Here is a 21,930-nt window from a genome sequence, read left to right on the forward strand (position 1 = left end):
CTAAAAATTTTGCCTTTTTACCAGAAAAATCTTCAGGTCCATTGATCGCTGCAGTGTGGGACATTAGCCCTAAGGTTGTCCTTACATGCTGCAGTTGATCCACTGTAATCACATGGAGATTGCTGCCAATTGCTAGGCAGCACCTGGACTTGCTGTTGTTCCAACTGATAAGCCAAGGTGCCACGTGGCGATTAGTAATAATCCATATACAATTGCAATGGATTCCCACATGTATTCGCACCCTAAGGAACAGTTTTCAGCCTCTGAATAGGCAATGTTTGCTTCCATACCATACCGGTTTTAGGACAAAATTCTGCCCGGAGCAGAAAGGAGAGGGGGTATATAACCTGCAGTTTATCCTCTCTACCACAGCTCCAGTCTGCTTATTCTGGGCCCCACTTTCAGCCAGCCAAGATAGCTGTAGCAATTTTCTAACTACCTAATGCAAATGTGCACAGCTCTCTGACTGGCCGGTGCTGACCATGTGATCAGCCCTGCCCAATCAGAGAGCAGGCATAGTGCGTTGGTAATCCAATACTATTAATGCACTGTGAAGATTAGGTAGTCTAAAGATTGCATCGGTCATCTTGGTAGGCTTAAAACGATACATAGCACCTGCAGATTGGAGGGATGGTAGAGAAGAACAACTGCAGGTAATATACTCTTACCACCCCCCACCCCCCACTTTAGTCCTAGTACAGAATTTTGAGCTGAAACTGTGGGGTTGTTTTAAGCAGAGTGCTTGAAAACTCAGAAATATTTAATCTCAAAGTAGATTAGACAGTTGCATAGCTTTTCATTATGTAATTATTACATTTTGTTTACCTAAGACTGGACCAGCCCTTTAATTGTGACCTTATCTGATTCTATTCACCCATTAAACCTCCTACAAGAAGATTAATGTTATTGATTATGTCTTTAAACATGTCACTGCCATTCCTTGTAGGATTCCTATTCTGAGACTATATCTGAAGATGCTCTTTCCGGGAAGCTAATCCTTCAAGTTTCAGCTAGTGACGCAGACATTCGCTCTAATGCGGAGATCATTTACACATTGCACGGACCCGGCTCCGAGAAATTTCACCTCAATACATTTACAGGTGAGTTTGAGAAATGTAATAAATTCTACGCTCTTAGCTGTGACCTTTTAATTATGTCTCACAGATATCATTACAGCTAATTCTTCTCAAATAGAAGCTAGACATAATTTCCTGCTGCAGAAATAATTGCATGAATTGTATTAATTGCGGAACTAAGCAGACCTCGTAAAACTGATTTTAACACTAAGAAAAGGATAAAAACAGTTCTACAAGGCAACACTTACTAATGATCAAAGTCAGAGGTGGCTAAAGCAGAATGAAGAATACAGCTTGGAGGTTTTTTTTATTATATGACGTCTGCTGTTTCTTGAGGCATTTTAACCATTTCACTTCATGTTCCAGGAGTTCAAGTACAATCTTAAGTTAAGTAGCATATCTAGCCATGCTATAGTTATAGGATTTGGGGTAGTTGTCACCTTCTCTGGCTAGGGGAATGAGATCCATTACAGCCGTGATACCATTGATTCAATTTCTACTTTTATTTTAGTTTTAGCCACACCACATTTGGCCACAATAGCTCCATTACTTTTAGAGGCCATCACTAGTCTACTGTCAAGTATCTGGCCTCCAACGCCCAATGTCAATCAAACTTCACATCAGCCATTGATACTTGGTGGTGGAAACTGCCCAGTTGACATTAGGAGTAGTGTCAGGCTTTAAATGAATGTATGCGGGGAATTTCTGCCCAATAAGGCCAATCTCAAACAGGCCGTTGTTTAAAGCGCTTAGCATGATGTTTGAAATGCCACGCGAAGCGCTGTATAATGCTTCCATTGATTTTAATGGGGCTTCTCAAACGAGTGTTTGAGCGCAGTGTTTGTACTGTCGCAATTTTCTAACACTGTCTGCTCTATTTTAGTGTGTTTTAGCTATTTTTACCTCGCCTCATCACCCATTGCATTGATGGGGTGCGTTAAAAAACGCTGTTGAATGCGGCAATTTCACAAACACCTGTGTGAGAGCAGCCTAACAAGTGCCGATCAGCATTTTGGCATGTTGTTTACATGCAGCAGATCATTGCTACCGGTAGTATGGGAACGAATGATCATTAACGTGATTGTTCGTCCCCATACAGTTTGCATTGTTGGCAGTAAATCCTTTGCAAATTTCTGCAACTATCTGGTCAGGGTTGTTCCAACTTATGAGCTAAAACATGACTGCATTGATTTCCATTAGTTTCTGATGTTGCAGAGCTCCACAGCAATCTTTGGCTGCACAACCTGTATCACGGCCAAAGTCACCGTGAAGCCCTTGCCTTATTTAGAAATTTGTCTTCCTAGATATGGCACCCAAACTATCATCCAGTTTCTTCCATACTCCAGTATTACTGGCTACAAATAGCACCGCCACCCTTAATTTCTTAATTAGCCTATACTGCCAGCCCTACTGGCCTTCAAACATTTCCTGATGCTCAGGATGTTCCTACAGATGGTCACTTCTATCCTGGCTAGAGCAGAAAGTAAATGTTCCACTGAGTTGTAACGTTGTCCAACCTCCTCCAGATCAGTCCTGAGCTCAGGTGCAGTAGGACTTAAGAAAGAGGAGGAGTTGTGGCAGTGGAGTGATGGGCCAGGGGTTTCAGAAGACTCGGCTGGCCAATTAACAGACTTATGTAATAATTATGGCAACAGCAGTTACAAACAGATTGCATGGCTGTCTAACAGAGAGAAGCATGCCAGACAGTAGAGGCGGACAATGATATATAGCAGGGCATGGTGACAGGTGGTATTAAGAGAATAACTGCTTGGCTTTTCCTGTATTTGATGGGATATGGCAGGGTGTGGGTCCTTTTGACCCCTGGCCCATGAGCTCCATTGAACCTGCATGGTCTTTATGTGTTTAAATCTATGTCTACGGCATCAAAGAGATCTTCTCTTGACCGATGGTAATACATGCTATTTTTGAAACCTTTATAGAACGTTTGTTCTGTTGTAGTATACACATATATAACCAAAGATCTATCTACTCAAATCTTCCTGTTCAGAATGAACAATTCCCATACAGTCTATTGCTATTTAATGTTTGTGTTCACAACCCGATTTTTCTCCATCTTCATTATTTTGCTACATTTCTTGCTTGGAAGGTTCTTCATCAAGGGAATTTCGAGTCAGAGAAGACTCAGTGGACAACTGTAGAAATATGGTACAGGTCGCGGAGTATTTTATGGTCTTTTCTCGCAAAGTAGACATTGGCAAGTTTAACACTATTTCCCCAGAGCTTATAACTGTAATTTCTCTACCTTATTCCCCAACATAAAATTATTCAACATTTCCCAACACTGTAATAATCCTATTGAACAGATAAGCGCTATGGATAAAAAATAGAACTTTGTTCAGAAGGACCCACTAGAAGCTGACAGCTCAGGGCAAATGACCTTTCTCCAAACTACAAAAATGATAAGTTCTTCTTGGCGGAAATACTTTGTATGTAGTCAGTGTTGTGTAGGAATAAGAAAATAATAAAATGTAAAAAATGAATAATTCACTGCTGGCATTCTCGATAGTATTTAGTTCCATCTTTAGCCTTATGTATTGAAATATCTTGACACATTAAAACTTTTAATGTTCGCCAGTACTTTACTGAATATTTTTTTTTTCCTGTAGACTTTTCTCACTTGTTAAAATGAAGGAGCTTTCCACAAAGTACCTGCTAGTAAGATGATAATTGAAGGAAGGGCTACATTAGCTGTAATAGATTGATTAGCTCTGGTGTATGCATGTGTATGTACTGTTCAACATAGCTCACCCAGCAGTACTAGGTGGATTTAGAAAGCTAAAGTAAGCTCATTCAAGGGAATGTATTTTGGAAGTAATAGCTTTTTACTAAGAATACTATATATCATTGCTAAGATTAAAGTCAATGTGGTCTATCCTACCCTACTCTAAAATGCTCAATTTAAGATGAGTTTGTTTTATAGAATGTCCTGTATTTCTAGATGGGTTAAACTATTACAACTGTTTTCTTTTTGTTGTCTTCAGGTGAATTAAAGACCTCATCAGTTCTTGACCGAGAAATCCAGGAAACCTATCACCTCTTGGTGAAAGCAACAGATGGAGGTGGTCATTTCTGTGAAGTTAATGTGGAATTGATATTAGAAGATGTAAATGACAATGCTCCTGAGTTCTCCGCAGATCCTTACACGGTTACCGTGTTTGAAAATACCGAACCCAAGACTCCAGTCGCCAGAGTGCAGGCAATAGATGCAGATGCAGGTATTTTGTTATGCATCGTAACATAGTAACATAGTACGTTAGGCTGAATGAAGACAATGTCCACCTAGTCCAGCCTGTCTATCCTCCTGTGTTGATCCAGAGGAAGGCAAAAAAAACCAGGAGCAGAAGCCAAATAGCCCTTTTGGGGAAAAAAATTCCTTCCTGACTCCCTAATGGCAATCAGACTGTTCCCTGGATCAACCCCTAATATTTCCTACCTACCTGTAACCCGGATTACAATTGACCTAAGATTTATAACCTATATGCATATTTTAGTCTTTGCATCAGTTCTGTAATGACTGTATTTAATGGATTACTTCAGTGACATGATAAAGGAATACTAGGGCAGGGGAACATAGTTGTTGGTTTTCCTCTTGACCCCTTTAACAAGTGCACAAAAATCTACTATCTACCAAATTTTGGGTCTTGGTCACCTTATTCTTCAGGCTGGCAGGTGGGACCGTAAGGTGTAAGGCCTATGAAGGTAAGAAATAGAAAAATGTAGTCTTACCCAGCACTTCCAAAAATAAATTTCGGTTTGTTTGTAGCTCATAAGGCATTAAAACATGTTGCAGACTACAATAATAGTTTTTATTTTAGTCTAATAACAGATCAGTTCCATTTGGCTATACCATAGTCACTCATAAGAGCAACCTTAAATGGGTTGTGCCAAGAACACACTTCCTGTTCATATGCCCTATCAGAGTATTTGATGGTTTTCCCCTTGAGAGACCCCTTAAGGAAACACATGCTTCAGCACTCTTACACATTTTATATCTGAATACAATTGCTCAACTGTTTACCCCACGTAAAATCGCAAGGCCTTAGCGCATATTTTGATCAAAACATGTGGGCCCGTCTGCCATGTTCAGGTGAACCTTATTGGACAAGTTCTTAACACTAAAGAACACCTTTCTTTTGGCCAAAAGCATCCAAAGGGATCCAGGGAAAGCAGGATACCTGACTATTTAACCTGATTCTATTACTGTATGTGTTGCAGTCATGGCTTATGTACACCTTCACATTTAATGTATTTCTTGGAAGTGCTGGCTTTTTTTCTTTATCATTCACTTGACTGCTGCAGCCAATCAATGGTCTCAGAGATCAGGTGTCATACATGGCTGCATAACTGGTGAAGCCAGTGATTGGCTGCTGTGGCCATGTGTTTGATGAACAGCACATGATCAGTCCAGGAGCTTCTGGGACTGAAGCGCCTGCAGAGGAGCAGCAGAACATGAAGGGGTGACTACTGGATAATTGATCATATTATTCCATTCCCTGCACTTAGTCAGTTTTTAAAAGTTTGCATCTATTTCCTGTATATGAACAACAGTCTAGGAAGTCACTTATTCGCAAGAAAAAAAAAGAAAGAAATGGATATGAGCATTGTTCATTCAACTGATGTAGACACATTTCTGCTAGCTTATGAGACTGTGAACATGAACCACCAGACACTTCAACACCATCAATGTTCTGTAAAGCAGAAGAAAACTCTCTTCTATAATTCATGTCTTATGTGTTAAATAGACACCATATAATATCTACTGCCAAGTAGCTAAAATATTATAGTGTTCCAATGTATATTTTTTTATTGCAGGACTTAATCAAAAGCTGCAGTATTCATTAGTCAGCTCGGCAGAAGGTCAATTCTCCATTGATGAAGTGTCTGGAATAATTAGTCTGGAAAAGCCTCTTGATCGGGAGACTCAAGCAATTTATACCCTGACTGTTAGAGCTACTGACCAAGGTTTACCTAGAAAGCTTTCCTCTGTTGCGAGTGTTGTGGTGTCAATCCTTGACATAAATGACAATCCACCTGTCTTTGAACACCGGGAATATATTGCAACTCTGCCAGAAGATGTTGAAGTCGGCACAGAAGTTCTCCAGGTGTATGCCACAAGCAGAGATATAGAAGCTAATGCCGAAATCTCATATCAGATTATCAGTGGCAATGAACATGGAAAATTTAGTATAAACCAAGTAACAGGTAACTTTCTTTGTACTTCGCACAAGCAACATGACCAATGTAAATGTATACTAAAATCAATGTAGCCCCCGGATGGTCTTTATGGAACATATCCTTGCCTCAGCTTGAGTCACACAGTATAACGTATGTAAGTGTCTTTGTATCCTTCTGCCTCAATTATTCACTACTTGCTTGTATGAGTTTGTTAGAAATCTGTGCGTGTTATCATAAGGCATAAAAAAGACTGCAGGCATGGAATTTATGAGGTGTGATAAAGGCTGTAATCACAGAAGTGTTTTAAAATGCCATGCTTTTTCCTTCAGAACAAAATGTGTTATGTAACCTTAGTACTGAGCAGCACTTAATGGGAAATGATGTTTTTCTGACAGACGTGAGTTTGTCTTCTTTTATATTCTCACTTCTTCCCACAATATTATACATATATGACATTTTATATGTTTCAACTATACAAAATGCAAATGAGTGAAGTCTATTAGTTTCTTACTTTAATAGTAGATATTGTTTTTGTTAATTTTTTCCTTTCCTTTTTTGAACGTTTTTAGAATTCATGAGGCATTAGATTCAAATTAATTACTAGTATTTTAAGTAGGTCCAGAAATAACACATATGTTTTGCTACTTGTTAGAGTAAAATCTCTATGTAATGTAATGACTATTAGGCTATATCATTTTTTGGTCCAGTCTTGAGAGCATATAAACTGAGTTATCACATGATTGTGATGGATAGAAGGACTCAACACTTCACAAGGTGGTTGGAAAATATCATTTAGCCTTTTTGTGATCTTTACATTTCCTTAAACCAACCCAAGTAGGGACATAAGTCTAAAAAAATCTGTTGGGGTTGGTAAGAAATGTCACATTTTCCCCAGCATTAGAAAAAGAGCATGCCCTCTCCTATGATTCCTTGTCATTTGAATGTTTGCATGTTTGTTGTAAAAAATTATGTTAGACCCCAGACCCCTAAAGATGCCCCTATGTTGGCAAAATTACATTAGACCTCAGACCCCTGAAGACGCCACAATGTTGGCGAAACCAGTTGGTGGGGGTTCTATGCTCCTTTTAGCTCAAACACACAGACCTGGCGATATTAATTAGGCAGAATCATTAGTCTACAGCAGTGACCTTCTTGATATCTTATATTAGCTATATAGGAGAACTCTATAAAAGACATTATTCAGCATATTGCAGCAGCATTGGATGATATATATTATAGGTGGCTTAGTGCTCCCAGGTTTGCTAGGCAGGGGGTTGCATTTTTAAATTCTATGCTTTTTAGTATTTTAATTCAGTTCAATAAAAGTTAGATATTAATGACGATCTTCAACCAGGGGGTTTCTTGCCCTTTGGGCAATATTGGTGTTAATTGTTGTTAATAAGCCCAATGTACACCCTGAGGGCTCAGTCACACAGGCGCATCGTCGCCCGTGTTACTGCAGGTAGCAGACGGCCGTACCTGAAGACGGGCGTCTCTCTGCAGCGGCGGGAGAAAGAACATGTGACCAGCTTCATTGCCGGTCATGTGTTCTATGATCAGCACTGGAGAGAGACGTCCGTCTTCAGGTACGGCCGTCTTCTAACTGTCAGTCACACGGGTGCATCGGCGCTGGTGTATGGGTGCCGATGCGCCCATGTGACTGAGCCCTGAGGCACTTTTTGTATGTAAATTGGCCATGTACGGCTCTGTTCACATCTCAGTTAAAATTTCTGTTTTGCAGTTTTCCATCATAGGAAGATAAAAACAAAAGTAACAGAGGCCCAGATCCATCATATAATAGACACCACTAGCGCCAGATGGAACACATTGACTATAATGGGTTCCATCATGGTTTCCATGATTTTACATAAAAATAGTCTATATATAACCTTTCATTTTCCTCTTTGTTTTCTTCTTAGGCATTATCTTTATAATTGAAAGTCTGGACCATGAAACATCAGCAGAGTATTATTTGACGATAGAGGCCACAGATGGTGGCGTACCGCCTCTCAGTGATGTCGCCACTATGAGTATTAACATTACGGATATAAATGACAACTCGCCAGTTTTCAGCCAGAGCTCATACACTGCTGTAGTTGGTGAAGATGCTGTGTCTGGACAACCCATCTTGATGGTAATTTACTTTTATAGCATTTCTTGGAATTTTTATTCATATGACTATGTTTGAAGAACACTTAACTTTACAAAGTTTTCCTTGTTATGCTCTCAATACTATACAATTGCATCAGGATTATACTTAATTAGTGAATACACTGAATATGATATTTTGCCGTCTTTGAAAAAGAGATAATTAAACTTCTTAAACACATCAAACATGAATATAATAGAAAAATAAAGTTTCATTTGTGCTTTATGCCAGCATGCTGATAGCTTCTATACATTTATCATTAAGATCAGTCAAGGTAAAATAACAAAGTTATGTTAATCACATTTCAGGTATTTAATTATGATAATGGAAAGGAAAATACATTACTGAGCACTTTTTTTTGTTGAAATTGCAATTCTGAAGGCAGCCATTATTTATATATATATATGTGTGAATTTGCAAGAAAAAAGTAAGTGAACCCCATGGAATCATCTTAATTTTTGCTGTGATTCCTCATAAGATGTGTTTACATCGTGGCATGGTTGACACTAACCAGTATTTCTTGAGAGCAACGAATTTGTCAGTAACCAGACTTTGTGTGCCTATGTTTAGTGGATAGAGCACCTGTGAAACCCATACTTCAATCTCATCTCCTTAATTAAAACACCTTCTGACAATCAGCTGTTAAAGAAGTCATTAACACAGAGGTTCACTTACTTTTTCTCCATTCACTATCAATCTTTACTCTCTGTACTCCATAAAAGCCAGGAAAAGTGCAACTGTATGTGTGTTATTAACTTAGATTGTGTTTAACTAACTGTGACTTAGATAACAATGACTAAAGGTACATTTAACTGAAAGATGATCGCTCAAACGACAGTTTGAGTGACAGTTTTGAGCAATCATCTTTGCATAACTCTTAAGTAGCTAATTAGCTACTTCAAGAGTTATAAATGCAGGCGGAGCGGGCCACGGCTGATTGCGAGAACAAAGCAGCTGTTTTCATATACAAAACAGCTGCTTTGTCCTCGCAGTGGTGTTCTGCTGAGCTGATGGCTCCGTGAAACAGCAGGAGTGCTGACGGCTCCTTTGTCCTCTGAGCTTTCAGCTGGTATCTTCCCAGCGGGATACCACCTGAAAGAATGCTATCAGTGCCGCCCGCTGAGAAAATCAGTGTGCAGCACTGATAACAGTCATCAGTGATTTCTAGCTTGCTAGAAATCAACGAAGAACGAATAGAGCACAAACAGTGCATGATGGCAGCGCATTATCGCTCAAAAGGCGGCTTTGGAGTGAATTTTGACCAAGAATCGTTGTGTCTAAATGGGCCTTTACTCCTGGCATTAATACTTGTTAGATAAAATGCGACCAGTTCTTAATGGAAATCATTGCAGAGATCTAGGTAGTTACGAAGGGTTCACTTACTTTAAAAAATATATATATATTTATACATACATATACATGCTTAATTCAACACATCAATCTATTTAGTCTTCAGTGTTTTTGAATATCACCAAGGTGTTTGAAGGCATGACTTTCAGGTGACAGGGGAAATGACAGGGGTGTTGAGGCTAATAGTGGCATTTAAAGGGAACTGACTTGAAGTAGTTATTAGAAATATGTACATCATGGAAAACATACTTTATCTAAATTACAGTAAAATCCGCTCTGAATTCTATGTTGTCTTCATAGAATACTTTGTATGCTAGATGCAGAATGTGTAGTAGAGGCAATTTTAACAAGCAGCTCCTACCCATATCTCCAGACCACCACTCCAGCATGATTGTCCATGAATTAATGATTAGTTACATTGCTGTCACTTATTACTTGATGCCTCATGTGTTCCACATTCTGGCCTTCATATTGATGATAACACATCTAACTTGGACCAGTGTCAGGTTTTATATCAGTATTCCTCATTTGTTAGAATGTCCGGTGTTCCATCAAAGATGTCATGTATATTTAAGGCTGTTTATTCAGAACATCAACATGACTACTTACCTGCAGTTTCAGCAAACGTTAGATTGACCATTCACATAAGAAAAGCCATTGAAAAAGTCAAATGAAAGTTTGCTGCTACTATTGTGCATTCTATGTGTTTAGTGTCAGGTTAAGGTTTACTAGCGTTCTACACCACTTGCTATAAGAGTAGGCCTCCGAGCTGGTGGTTATGAGGAGGAAGCCCTGGAGATAGGAAGTTGAGTTGAATTCTTTTTAGTCGAAGAATGGAAGGACACATCATTAAAACAATAGCACTGAGTGAATTGGGATATTTATCAAGTGTAATTGTCAGGTTCATGGCCGGATATTGTAAGGTGGGGATGAGAACCTGAACACATTTTGTTTTGCACTGTGAAAATTGTTATTGCTACTATATAATAATTATAGCCTCAGGGTTCATATTCCAAACTCTAGTTTATCTGGCAAGATTTAATGGAAGGGTGTATCACATTCCTTTTTGAGAACAATAGTGCAGGATGTTACATTGTATTGTGTTCCTTCAGGCACTTTTTCTGTTCAGTTGGTTGAGTTTATGAAGGTAACACAGAATCTCTTGAAACAAATCAGCTGGGAGCTCTTCTAATAAGTTAAAACTGGGACATGAGGAAGAATTATTTCAAAAATGTTCACTTGTCTACCAGAGTTTGCGCCAAACGAGAATCTGCTTTTATCTAGGTTGTTGCAGATGATGCTGATGGACCTTTGAACAGCCACATCCGCTACACAATTACAGAAGGCAATCAGGGGAATACCTTTGTCATTGATCCTGTAAGAGGGGAAGTTAAAGTGAATAAACTTTTAGATAGAGAGAAGGTGAGTCTCATTGCATTTCTATTCTCCCAAGTACTTTCCCCGAAGCCTCATTACTGTACCAACTTTAATTTAATTAACTGCTTCCAGATTCCATACATATCTTCTTCATCTTCTGATAATACAATGTTTTCATAATGAGCCATGATGAAAGTTCATTAATATGTTTTACAGATTTCTGGTTATACTTTAACTATTCAAGCAGAAGACAATGGAAACCCACCTAAAATGAACACCACGAGAGTTAACATTGATGTGTCTGATGTCAACGACAACCCTCCTATGTTCTCCAAGGAGAATTACAGCATTATTATTCAGGTAGGTGCGAGGTTATACTATTTTTATTGCTCTGTGATTATGGGATCTTTTATGAAAGTCCTCACCTTTTTTATTGAGAATGGGTTTAGCATGTATAGAGGTGACATGACACTCAGGCTGTTTACCCCTTCATGGCTTGGACGTGTTCTACAAAGGGTGTTTGATAACAGGAGAGTGCTGCTGGTTCAGCTTATGAAGAAAAAGAATAGTAACAACCTGAGCTACCCCCTTCTTCATAGGTTCAAAGCAACTGCAAGTATTTAGTCTGGTGTACATGATTAAACCTTAGAGGCTAGATTATGGTCTAAAATTAAAGGAAATATGTCATCAGACATAGGTGTACCATCCGTGGTCGCAGGGGTCGCAATGGTGACCTGGCTCATGCGGTGAGGGGCCCAGAGACCTAGCTCCACTATAATACATATGCACATTCAGTGCATTACCGGCTGGTCACGCTGTCTGCAGCAGCGCAGTGATCACACCTCCGACATTGCAACCAGCTGGAAAGGAAGCCGACACAGTACAGAGGAGGAGGGAGGAAGACAGAGGCAATCACATGGCCTGGCAGGGAGTGGAGCACAGTGATGATGTCATCATCGAGCTGCCCCTGCCTCCTACTGTACAGCTGCCGCATCTACTTATCCTGCTGCTCTGCTCACACGGAGAAGTGGTCCAGACCCTGGGGGGGGGTGTGTATGTATGTATGTGTGTGTGTATATATATATATATGTATATAATGTGTGTGTGTGTACATACACACACATATTATATATATATATATATATATATATATATATATATATATATATATATATATATATATATATATATATATAATTTCTGTGTGTGGGTGTGTGTATGTATGTGTGTATATCTATCTATCTATCATCTACCTATCTCTCTCATATCTATCTATCTATCTATCTATCTATCTCCTATTTATCTTTCTATCTCATCTCTCTCTCTAACAATTTTGTTTCATCAGCTTGGATTTCTTCAATGTACAATATGACTTGGCCGAGGTTACATCATTCATAACCAGCAATAGACTACCATTGTATTGGCATTGACTAGAATACACAATGCTAGAGAATTCTGTTTGCTAATAAATACTGTTTGCATAAGTGCTGAATTGCACATCTTCCCAGTTGTATATTGCTACACTGTATATGTCTGAGCTTTCCATGTTGCATTGGAAACATTCGAATAATCCACTTGCACGGTGTCTATTCAGTGCCCTGGGATCTGAAAGCAGATTATATTTTGCTTAATTCTTCGCATTAGAATAGACTGTATGCATACGTTTAGCATGCAAATGTAGCCCACCTCCTGAGACCCTGAGCCACCACCTCCAGAGCATTCCCTTGCAATGAGTCTTACTTCTTTAGAGGGTTATTCTGGCAGCAGATAGATCTTTCTGTCTGCTTTCTTTATATTCACTTGCAATATTTTTGTTTGTGATTCCCGAGTCTTCTGAAACCTGAGGCTTTGCTTTGGGCTGTCTATAGTCGTCTTACTTATTAAGTAGAAAATGCCAAAAGCTAAGCAAAGTTCTTCCTTTAATTTCCACACAAGTTGTGTTCTCGGAAAACTTAAATTAGTTGAATAGTTTTGTGGAGTCTAATTTACAAGCACATAAAGTGTCATTAATATAGAATTTCATGTATAGAAGAAAGAAGCAGACAGGATTTCTACTGTTCTGTCTTTATTCGGACTTGGAAGCTGAAGTTGTCCTCCTTGAAACTGTAACAAGCTCATTTATCCAAGAGTACATTTAATACAGGTTGAAGATACAAAGTGTCGAATGTAATTCTGAAGTTCTTATCAGTTTTTACGTCTCATTGTGTCTATGAAGATCCATTCTTCATGCTGGAAAGGGAAGCCTTGCCTTGGTTTATTCACAACAACCTGTGTCAACCTGTAGACAAATACATCTGGCTGTGACAGTATCATAATCTTGTAAAAATATATCTCTACAGGAAAATAAGCCGATTGGCTTTAGCGTTCTGCACTTGGTGGTGACAGACAAGGATTCGTCTCACAACGGCCCTCCATTTACCTTCACAATTCTGAGTGGAAATGAGGATAATACTTTTCAGATTAACCAGCAAGGAATAATAACAACTGCAGCCGCGCTCAACCGGAAGACCAATGATCACTTTTTACTTCAGATTCAGGTATGAGGACTTCAAAAACAAGTTATTAGAAGCCTATAGATGGATATTTCTAGCCTTCTATAATAAAAGCCTTATAATAATAAGAATGTGGATGTATCATGGCCATAATGCCGGTCAAGCGGGTATGCCACTTTAAATATTAGACTTTTTGTCCTTTTGGTGCATGTTGAGCAATTACCATGTTACAGTCCAAGATACAAAGAATGAATGTCGCTCCAACACTGTGGGATGCTCCTTAGAGTTGTATTGTTCTTGAGCAGACAGCTCTACTCATGAAGAACGCTATGTGACCTTTGCTGTACAATGATTTTTGCCATTTGCACCAACTTTGGTCTGCCCTGATAATACATCTATAAAGAGTATTCTACAGTATGACTATATTTAAACATGAATTATGGCCAGAAGACAACAATAGCTTTTATGTCACATCTTATAAGGTCCAGAACGGTCTTAAAGTTTTCTTTATGTTGTTATGTTGTATAGTTATATTATAACCAGTCATTCCCTACATTTATAGATAGATAGATAAATATGGGATAGATAGATAGATAGATAGATAGATAGATAGACAGATAGATATGAGATAGATAGATAGATAGATAGATATGAGATAGATAGATAGACAGATAGGAGATAGATAGATAGACAGATAGGAGATAGATAGACAGATAGGAGATAGATAGATAGATAGATAGATAGATAGATAGATAGATAGATAGATATGAGATAGATAGATAGATAGAGAGATAGATAGGAGATAGAGAGATAGATAGGAGATAGAGAGATAGATAGAGAGATAGATAGATAAGAGATAGATAAGAGATAGATAGGAGATAGATAGATAGATAGATAGATAGATAGATAGATAGATAGATAGATAGATAGATAGATATGAGATAGATAGATATGAGATAGATAGATAGATATGAGATAGATAGATAGATAGATATGAGATAGATAGATAGATAGATAGATAGATAGATAGATAGATAGATAGATATGAGATAGATATGAGATAGATAGATAGATAGATAGATAGATATGAGATAGATAGATAGATAGATAGATAGATAGATATGAGATAGATATGAGATAGATAGATAGATAGATATGAGATAGATATGTGATAGATAGATAGATATGAGATAGATAGATATGTGATAGATAGATATGAGATAGATAGATATGTGATAGATAGTAGATGGATAGATATGTGATAGATAGATAGATAGATAGATATGTGATAGGTAGATATGTGATAGATAGTAGATGGATAGATATGTGATAGATAGCAGATAGATAGATGTGATATGAGATAGTTATGATATCAGATTGATAGATAGATCAGATAGATCAGATAGATATATGAGATATATATGATATCAGATAGATAGATAGATAGATAGATATGAGATAGATAACAGTGTGTATATATATTGCAATATTACTCGGAAAGTGATAATTCTGCTAGTCCCTGGAAGTTCTATTCTCAGTCTTTTCATCCCCCAAACTCCCTCAGTAAGTGATAAACATGTAAAATGGGAACTTTGGAAACAATCAGAACCATGAGTAGTAACCAACCTAATACTGTCAATAATGCTGAAACTACAGGAGGACGTGCAATTGATTTGTGTCCCTTCATTCATGACTGCAGACAGTGATCAGAGCAAAGTGACAAAAAGCTAGCAAGAAGGCGAAAGCCTAGCAGGCTGTAGACCGCAAGCTGAGATGGGACAGGAGTAAACTGACACACAGATTTCTATGTAGCCATGAAATAAGGAATAGTGGGGCATAAAGATTAAAACCAAGACAGATATACTGACATAATGACTAAAACACTCTAGGAAATTTATACTTACTAGTCATAAATGCTATAAAGGATTTTTCTTGGCCATAGAATAATGAGAAAATATGAAGCTGAGACTTGGAACAATGTATATTGTTACAGCAATGGAAATGTACCTCCGATACTTGTATCCTTAAAGGGTATCCCAAGATCAAACGCTATCTCTAATCCACAGGATAGGGAATAACTGATCAGCTGAGCCCCCGGCAATTACAGCAACGGGGGACCCACATCCTCTGTGTGAATGCATGTTATTTCTATGGGAGATAGCCAAACACTCGCACTCTGTTATCTCCAGCAGAGCAGATCGCCTGAGCAAATTCTGCGCAGACATATTCAGTAATATCGCTGTCAGGAGATTTCAGCTTCAGAGCCCGCAGAATTGTGAAAGCACCTCTGGACTAAAAGGCTTCCATGGTTAAATAGTTTAATGTAATAGATCTATTATCGCATGTTATATCAGACTTTACTGACAGCCTGCAATTCTTGAGCACAATCACTATTTCATGGCAGTTCCTTGTTGAAGCGTTCTCCTGGATGACCATTGTAACAGTGTAGGGGTACTGAGTGCCGCTGAAAACTCATGTCCAGGGAAATTACACTTGGTTAATTAAGCCTAATACGGTTCCTGAACAACTTCCTGTTAGTTTAAATAAAGGAGAATCAAACACCGAGCGCACAGAGGACCGATTATTCTTTCCTTAATTTCCTCTGACCCATTGAATTCTTTCCATGCAAGTAATCTCGGATTGTCGCCAGTGAATGCTTGTTTTAAATGCTAGGATTTGATTATGCCTCCTACTACATGACGTACTCCTCAAACCTATTTAATTCCGATATGAGTTTATTAAAACGATAAAAGTTGTTTTTGTTCATTGAAGCAAGTAAATTTATAGATGTGTTTTCAGCTTATTAGTTGCTTTGTGATTCTCGACAGAGGTTAATTTACATCTTAGAGCGTCTGATATAAAACCTCGCTGTGTCAAACGCTGCCGACATGAAGAATTCTGCTAATAAAAAATAAACTTTATAGTATATTCATCACCAGGCACTTTTTTTTTCTTGCTAAAATATGCTGCATCGCCATCTACTGGTGAAAAGAGGAAACTGTTCGGAAAGAATTAATACTCTATTCTGGGTATTTTACCATATATTGTCAAGGCTTAGTAATTATCTTTGTATTATTTAGTAATGCTGCATACATTTATATGTAAGGGTATTTACCATTGCAGTCTAATTAGCATCATACATACGGTTTGTGTGCAGTAAGACATCAAACTAGGCTTTGATGGTAAAAATCTCAAAGTCTAATTCTTACATGAACGTAAATAGCAACATTACCCTCCAGTGTCATCAGGAAAAAGTGCACTTGCCAATGTTATATTGATAGCGTTAGACGAGTGGCACACTTGCATAATTGTGAGATGAGCGTAAGAGATTCGGGCGCAACTCACATCGGACAGCGTATGACCACCAGTCCGTCTACTGTCCGAAATACATGGACACAGCACACTTACATAGGTTTGCATGTCCTGTTTCTAATCCATATAACATATTAGTATAGGAGATGCTATGAGTTTTCTTACAGGGACCATTGGTCCGTGTAAAAATACATGTATAGCCTCATAGGCAATGATGCGGCTGTGTGCTGTCTATTGAATTCCACAGACAGCCGACCATCTGACCATATTCTAGTGTGCACCTACCCTAAAGCTTGTTATACACTCATTTGTAAAAGCCCAGCGCCCCCTAAGAATGAAAATAGTTTCTGAGCCCTACTCAAGTCATATGTAAGTTTTACAGTATTTCCAATATGTTGTTTTTTAATATCTTGTGGTCTGCTTGCTATCAGTGAATGAAAACATTCTTGTATATACCCAGAGGCTGAAACTATATACAGACCAACAACCAAAGCGAAAAAAAAAACTGTCTACTGTCCTGAGATTTTGATGTAATATACCAGTTTAGAAAATTCACTGAAAAGGACCAAATCCGCAAAAAAAGCACTGAACAATGGCCATACTTACTGATATACAGGGACAGGTACATAAACCAGTTCCCAAGAGCATGCAGGAAGAAAATGCTATATGAGGGAGGTAGCAGGTGAAAAAATACTGATGAACAACCACTTACCCACCCATGACGTATAGGAGGGATGGCTGCATAGTATTATATTTGCATACAAATGAAGTTTATATAAGGTGCCATTGCCACAAGTACGTGTAGTGCACCATGCACCGTTAGCTTTACCCATACTATTAGATAGGGCTGGCTGTCCCACCCTTTTTTTAAATGAACCACGCGTATCACTAACATCACAGGCTCCCTGGGATTTCAGGGCCCAACTGCTACTGCAAATAAATATTGTTTTTAATGTTAGTGTTGGGACTTGCAAGACACGAGGACCCTTGACATTGGGTTGACAGCTTTGCATATTTTGGCCAAAATCTTAACTAATACCTCATATTTGTGAACTCTGAGAAGCTGGGGGACCTAGGGGCAGGAGACGGCCAGAGATGTGACAAATTTTTTAGGAAACGTGTACCTCTTAATAAATTTGTTGCATCTTACTCTGACAGGCACTTTACTAAGACAGGCGTATACAAATACAAGAAGCCAATCTTAGTAAATATGCCGCATGGAGTCCATACTGTATAGCTGACATAATGTTATTAATGCATTGTAACAAGGAACAGGTCAGGGTGTCCTCTGGATGTGAACATATCTTCCTTTGACATAACTTTGCCCTCCTATTAACGGTGACTGCAGAAGTGCTACAGAAAGTGCTACTAGGAAAAGTTCGGATCATGCAGAGAAACACTAACTTGCGCAAAGTCTCGGTATTCATACTGACTGTCACTGTGTCAGATCCTCTGCTATCTTCAGTTGTGTTCTCCCTTACAACAGAGGCGCTAACGATGCAGACACCTGTTATTATAGAATCTATCTTCTCACTGTCATTTTTCTTTTTGCCTCTAGGTGGCAGATAACGGTAAACCACAACTATCATCCGTGACTAACGTTGATGTCCGAGTCATCGAAGAAAGTATTTACCCTCCGGCTATTTTACCCCTGGAAATTTACATTACAACATTTGGGGAAGAATACGCAGGTGGCGTGATCGGGAAAATCCACGCGACAGACCAGGATGTTTACGACACACTTACGTATAGTTTAGATTTCAAAATAGAGAATCTCTTCTCGCTTACGAGCACCGGAGGAAAACTGATAGCACACAAGAGATTGGACGTGGGCCAGTATCTGCTAAATGTCAGTGTAACGGATGGGCTGTTCACAACCTCAGCCGATATAACCGTTCATATCAAGCAGATAACACAAGAGCTGCTAAATCACAGCATCACATTCCGCTTTGCAAACCTTTCTCCGGAGGAATTCATCGGAGATTACTGGCGCAACTTCCAGAGAACCCTGAAAAACACTTTAGGTGGACGCAAAATTGATGTTCAGATTCTGAGCCTGCAACCATCTGATCCACCTGCAAACCTTGATGTCCTGCTCGTCGTAGATAAACCGGGCAGCGCACATTTTCTTCCTAAGCTTCTTATCCAAAAGATAAACGCTTCAGTTGCCGAGATTGAAGACTTCAGTGGTGTTAAAATTCTGGAGGTGTTCCACAAGCTTTGCGCTGATGTGGATTGTCCCTTGAGATACTGTGATGAGAAGATCACTGTAGACGAGACTGTCATGTCAACACATAGTACAGCCCGCTTAAGCTTCGTGACACCCAGACATGTACGGAAAGCCGTGTGCATGTGCAAAGGTAACAACATCTTCAAAAGAGCAAAATTTAAGATTTATTTAAATTGATCATTTCTAAGAAATATTTCTACCTGTTTTTATCAAGTAGGAGGAAAGTGTTCCATTGTCAATGCTGTTTGTGAAGGAAACCCATGTCCTGAGGGTATGGAGTGTGTTCCCGATGCAAAGGAAGATACCTATAACTGTGTGTGCCCTGCAGGTCAACACTGCAATGGTAAGACTGACACTAGTGTTGATTGGGCATTTTCCTGTTCTCTTTCCATGGGTCATTTCATCCTTGTGTTGCTAAGATTAATTTACATGGGTGGACAAAAATATGGAAACACTATACGAAATGCATGGGATTTTAACCATTAGCACTGAGCTGCCCTTTTGACCCTTGAGAGCTTTCCCGCCAAATTTGTGTTTACGTCACCTCTTGCCCCGCTCTGGGTGGTTTTGGGAGCCAGCTGGTAACAGCAGCTGAGTGGCTCAAACCTCTGACCAATGGAACTTATTGCTTGGCAGATGATCACATCTGCCCGGCAGCATCTGTGTCATACTAGCTCCACTTAAATTACATAGGATTATAAATCATATTTCAATAAGACATGTGGAGACCAATTTTAAGGCATGCATTCCACACAGTGTTTCCATATTTTTGTCCATCCCCTTATATTCATTCACCTTTTGGATATGGCTGTTAAACTTGTATCCAGAAATATAGCCTTTTGCCCTGGGGTATAAAGCCAATGATCTTGGTTACTCGGATTCATTATAAATAAAATATGACCTTTACTGTTGATTGATTTTTTGTTTTGGAGAAGGGATCAGCCGTGAGTGATGCTTATGGAGCATTAGTTACCATCATAGAAACACCAAATGAAATTCACAATGCTGAAATATATTTCTGTTTTCTTCCTAGTTGGCTCATCAGTCACATTTACTGGCAGCAGCTATATAAAATACAGACTGTTGGAAAATGAGAACAAGGAAGAAATGAAACTCACCATGAAACTCAGAACCTATTCTGCACATGCGGTGGTCATGTACGCCAAAGAAACGGACTACAGCATTCTGGAAGTGAGTCTTACGCTGCTGGTCATTAGTAGAAATTATCCTACAAAATGTTTATTTCCTTTAAAGGCATAGATCAAACTGAATGAGCAGATTGTATTTCATGAAGTACATCATAATCATCATTTTATAGTTGTTGATGACCCCAAGTTACACTTTTGTGTTATATTTCTCAGTCCTATGGCTTTCAGAGCTGAAATCTTGTAATGCCTGCAGTAAGCCTGCTATGGTGATTGGCATTATTGGAAGTGCTCTTTTATAGCCAGCACTCTAAAGTGATCTGATGTTGGAAAAACTGTCCACCTGAGTTATAACGGCTCATCTAGTAGACTAGGGGAAAGCAACTAAAGTAGTAATACAGCACTGAGATTAAAGCTATAGGTGCAAGTCTTCTTGAAGGAGCCTGAGCCAAAACATTAGATATAACCAACCATTATAAAAGTCACTGAGATAGCACATCCAAAATCTAGACTTTGGGACCCCCTCTATGAGCAAAGAGCTAGTCTGTAAGATGCGCTCCCATTCTGGCAGAATGACCTGTTCCAGCCATTCATCTGAATGACTGCCATGTATTGATACAGTGCTCCATAGTGCCTGGCTACTTGGAGTTTTACCTAGCAAAATCAGCCATTTACATTGGGGTGCTGGGAGAAAGACCCGGTGGTGATCAGCTGTTCCACATGCAGCCCATAATCAAGGGGGTAGTCTTTAATTATACAAAGCCCTTAATAGAGCAGAATTTACATGCAATGCAGCCTGAGTTACTGTTGATTGCCCATTCACAATTCTTACTGGAAACAGTCAACAAGCCAGCATCAAGCACACCCCTAGTATATTATCATAAGAGTCATTGAGATAGCACTTGACCTGTTTATTAATCCATTGCAATGTTTCAGTTCTTTTGAACCTTTCTCAAGCAATCAATAGTGAAAATGCATTCAACTATATATATCTATAGCACAGTAATCATTAGTATCAATTACACAATCTTTACAAAATTCTTAAATATAGTAATTTATATATTCAAAATAGTGTATATGTGCAATGATCCAATAGTGTAATACTATTCCATGTCTGGGATACTGTATACATGCTTCACCATACATAAAAGTGATAATAAATTAGTGACACACGTGTTAAAGGGCCACTCCGGCAAAAGCACATTTTTCCATCTCTGATTGCCTGCCACACTCTGGAGGTCTCCTCTGTGTATTCCAGTCATTTTACTGCAGTGTACCCCCCTTATCCGCCACCATGTTGATGCAGAAAAATGTTGGTTTCAGTTTCACATCTATCCCATGATGCTCCAGAACAGCTATAACATTTCTTTCTGCAGGGGGCAACAGTTTAATTATCATTGGCTCCTATAATCTTTCAAATAAGCTACAGACCATAAGTATACAGTCAGGAGGTGAGCTGTGATCTCCTCTATCATAGCTGTGTGACAGGAGCTAATCATCATCAGTAAGTGTGAAAGGAATGACTGTGCCCCCCTGTAGGCAGATCCTGTGTAACAGCATCACACAGACTGAGAAATCGACTAGAATATAAACACATAACTCC

General features: G+C 38.9%; 1 protein-coding gene across 6 annotated transcripts in view; it reads left to right on the forward strand.

Annotated features, from left to right (window-relative positions):
- The window catches only part of FAT1 (FAT atypical cadherin 1), a 235,408-nt gene that overhangs the window by 181,810 nt on the left and 31,668 nt on the right, over positions 1-21,930 (forward strand). For 4 of the 6 annotated variants that reach the window (XM_066573420.1, XM_066573418.1, XM_066573422.1 and 1 more), the window contains exons 12-21: positions 947-1,100; positions 4,079-4,312; positions 5,910-6,299; positions 8,192-8,406; positions 11,056-11,193; positions 11,365-11,508; positions 13,488-13,685; positions 18,511-19,312; positions 19,397-19,525; positions 20,216-20,373. In XM_066573420.1, the coding sequence (XP_066429517.1) occupies positions 947-1,100; positions 4,079-4,312; positions 5,910-6,299; positions 8,192-8,406; positions 11,056-11,193; positions 11,365-11,508; positions 13,488-13,685; positions 18,511-19,312; positions 19,397-19,525; positions 20,216-20,373 (2,562 nt within the window). The remainder of the gene's footprint in view (positions 1-946; positions 1,101-4,078; positions 4,313-5,909; positions 6,300-8,191; positions 8,407-11,055; positions 11,194-11,364; positions 11,509-13,487; positions 13,686-18,510; positions 19,313-19,396; positions 19,526-20,215; positions 20,374-21,930) is intronic. The other 2 variants (XM_066573421.1, XM_066573424.1) reach the window with 1 other exon arrangement.

Source organism: Eleutherodactylus coqui, chromosome 7, assembly GCF_035609145.1.
Source record: "Eleutherodactylus coqui strain aEleCoq1 chromosome 7, aEleCoq1.hap1, whole genome shotgun sequence".
In the NCBI taxonomy this organism is placed as follows: domain Eukaryota; kingdom Metazoa; phylum Chordata; class Amphibia; order Anura; family Eleutherodactylidae; genus Eleutherodactylus; species Eleutherodactylus coqui.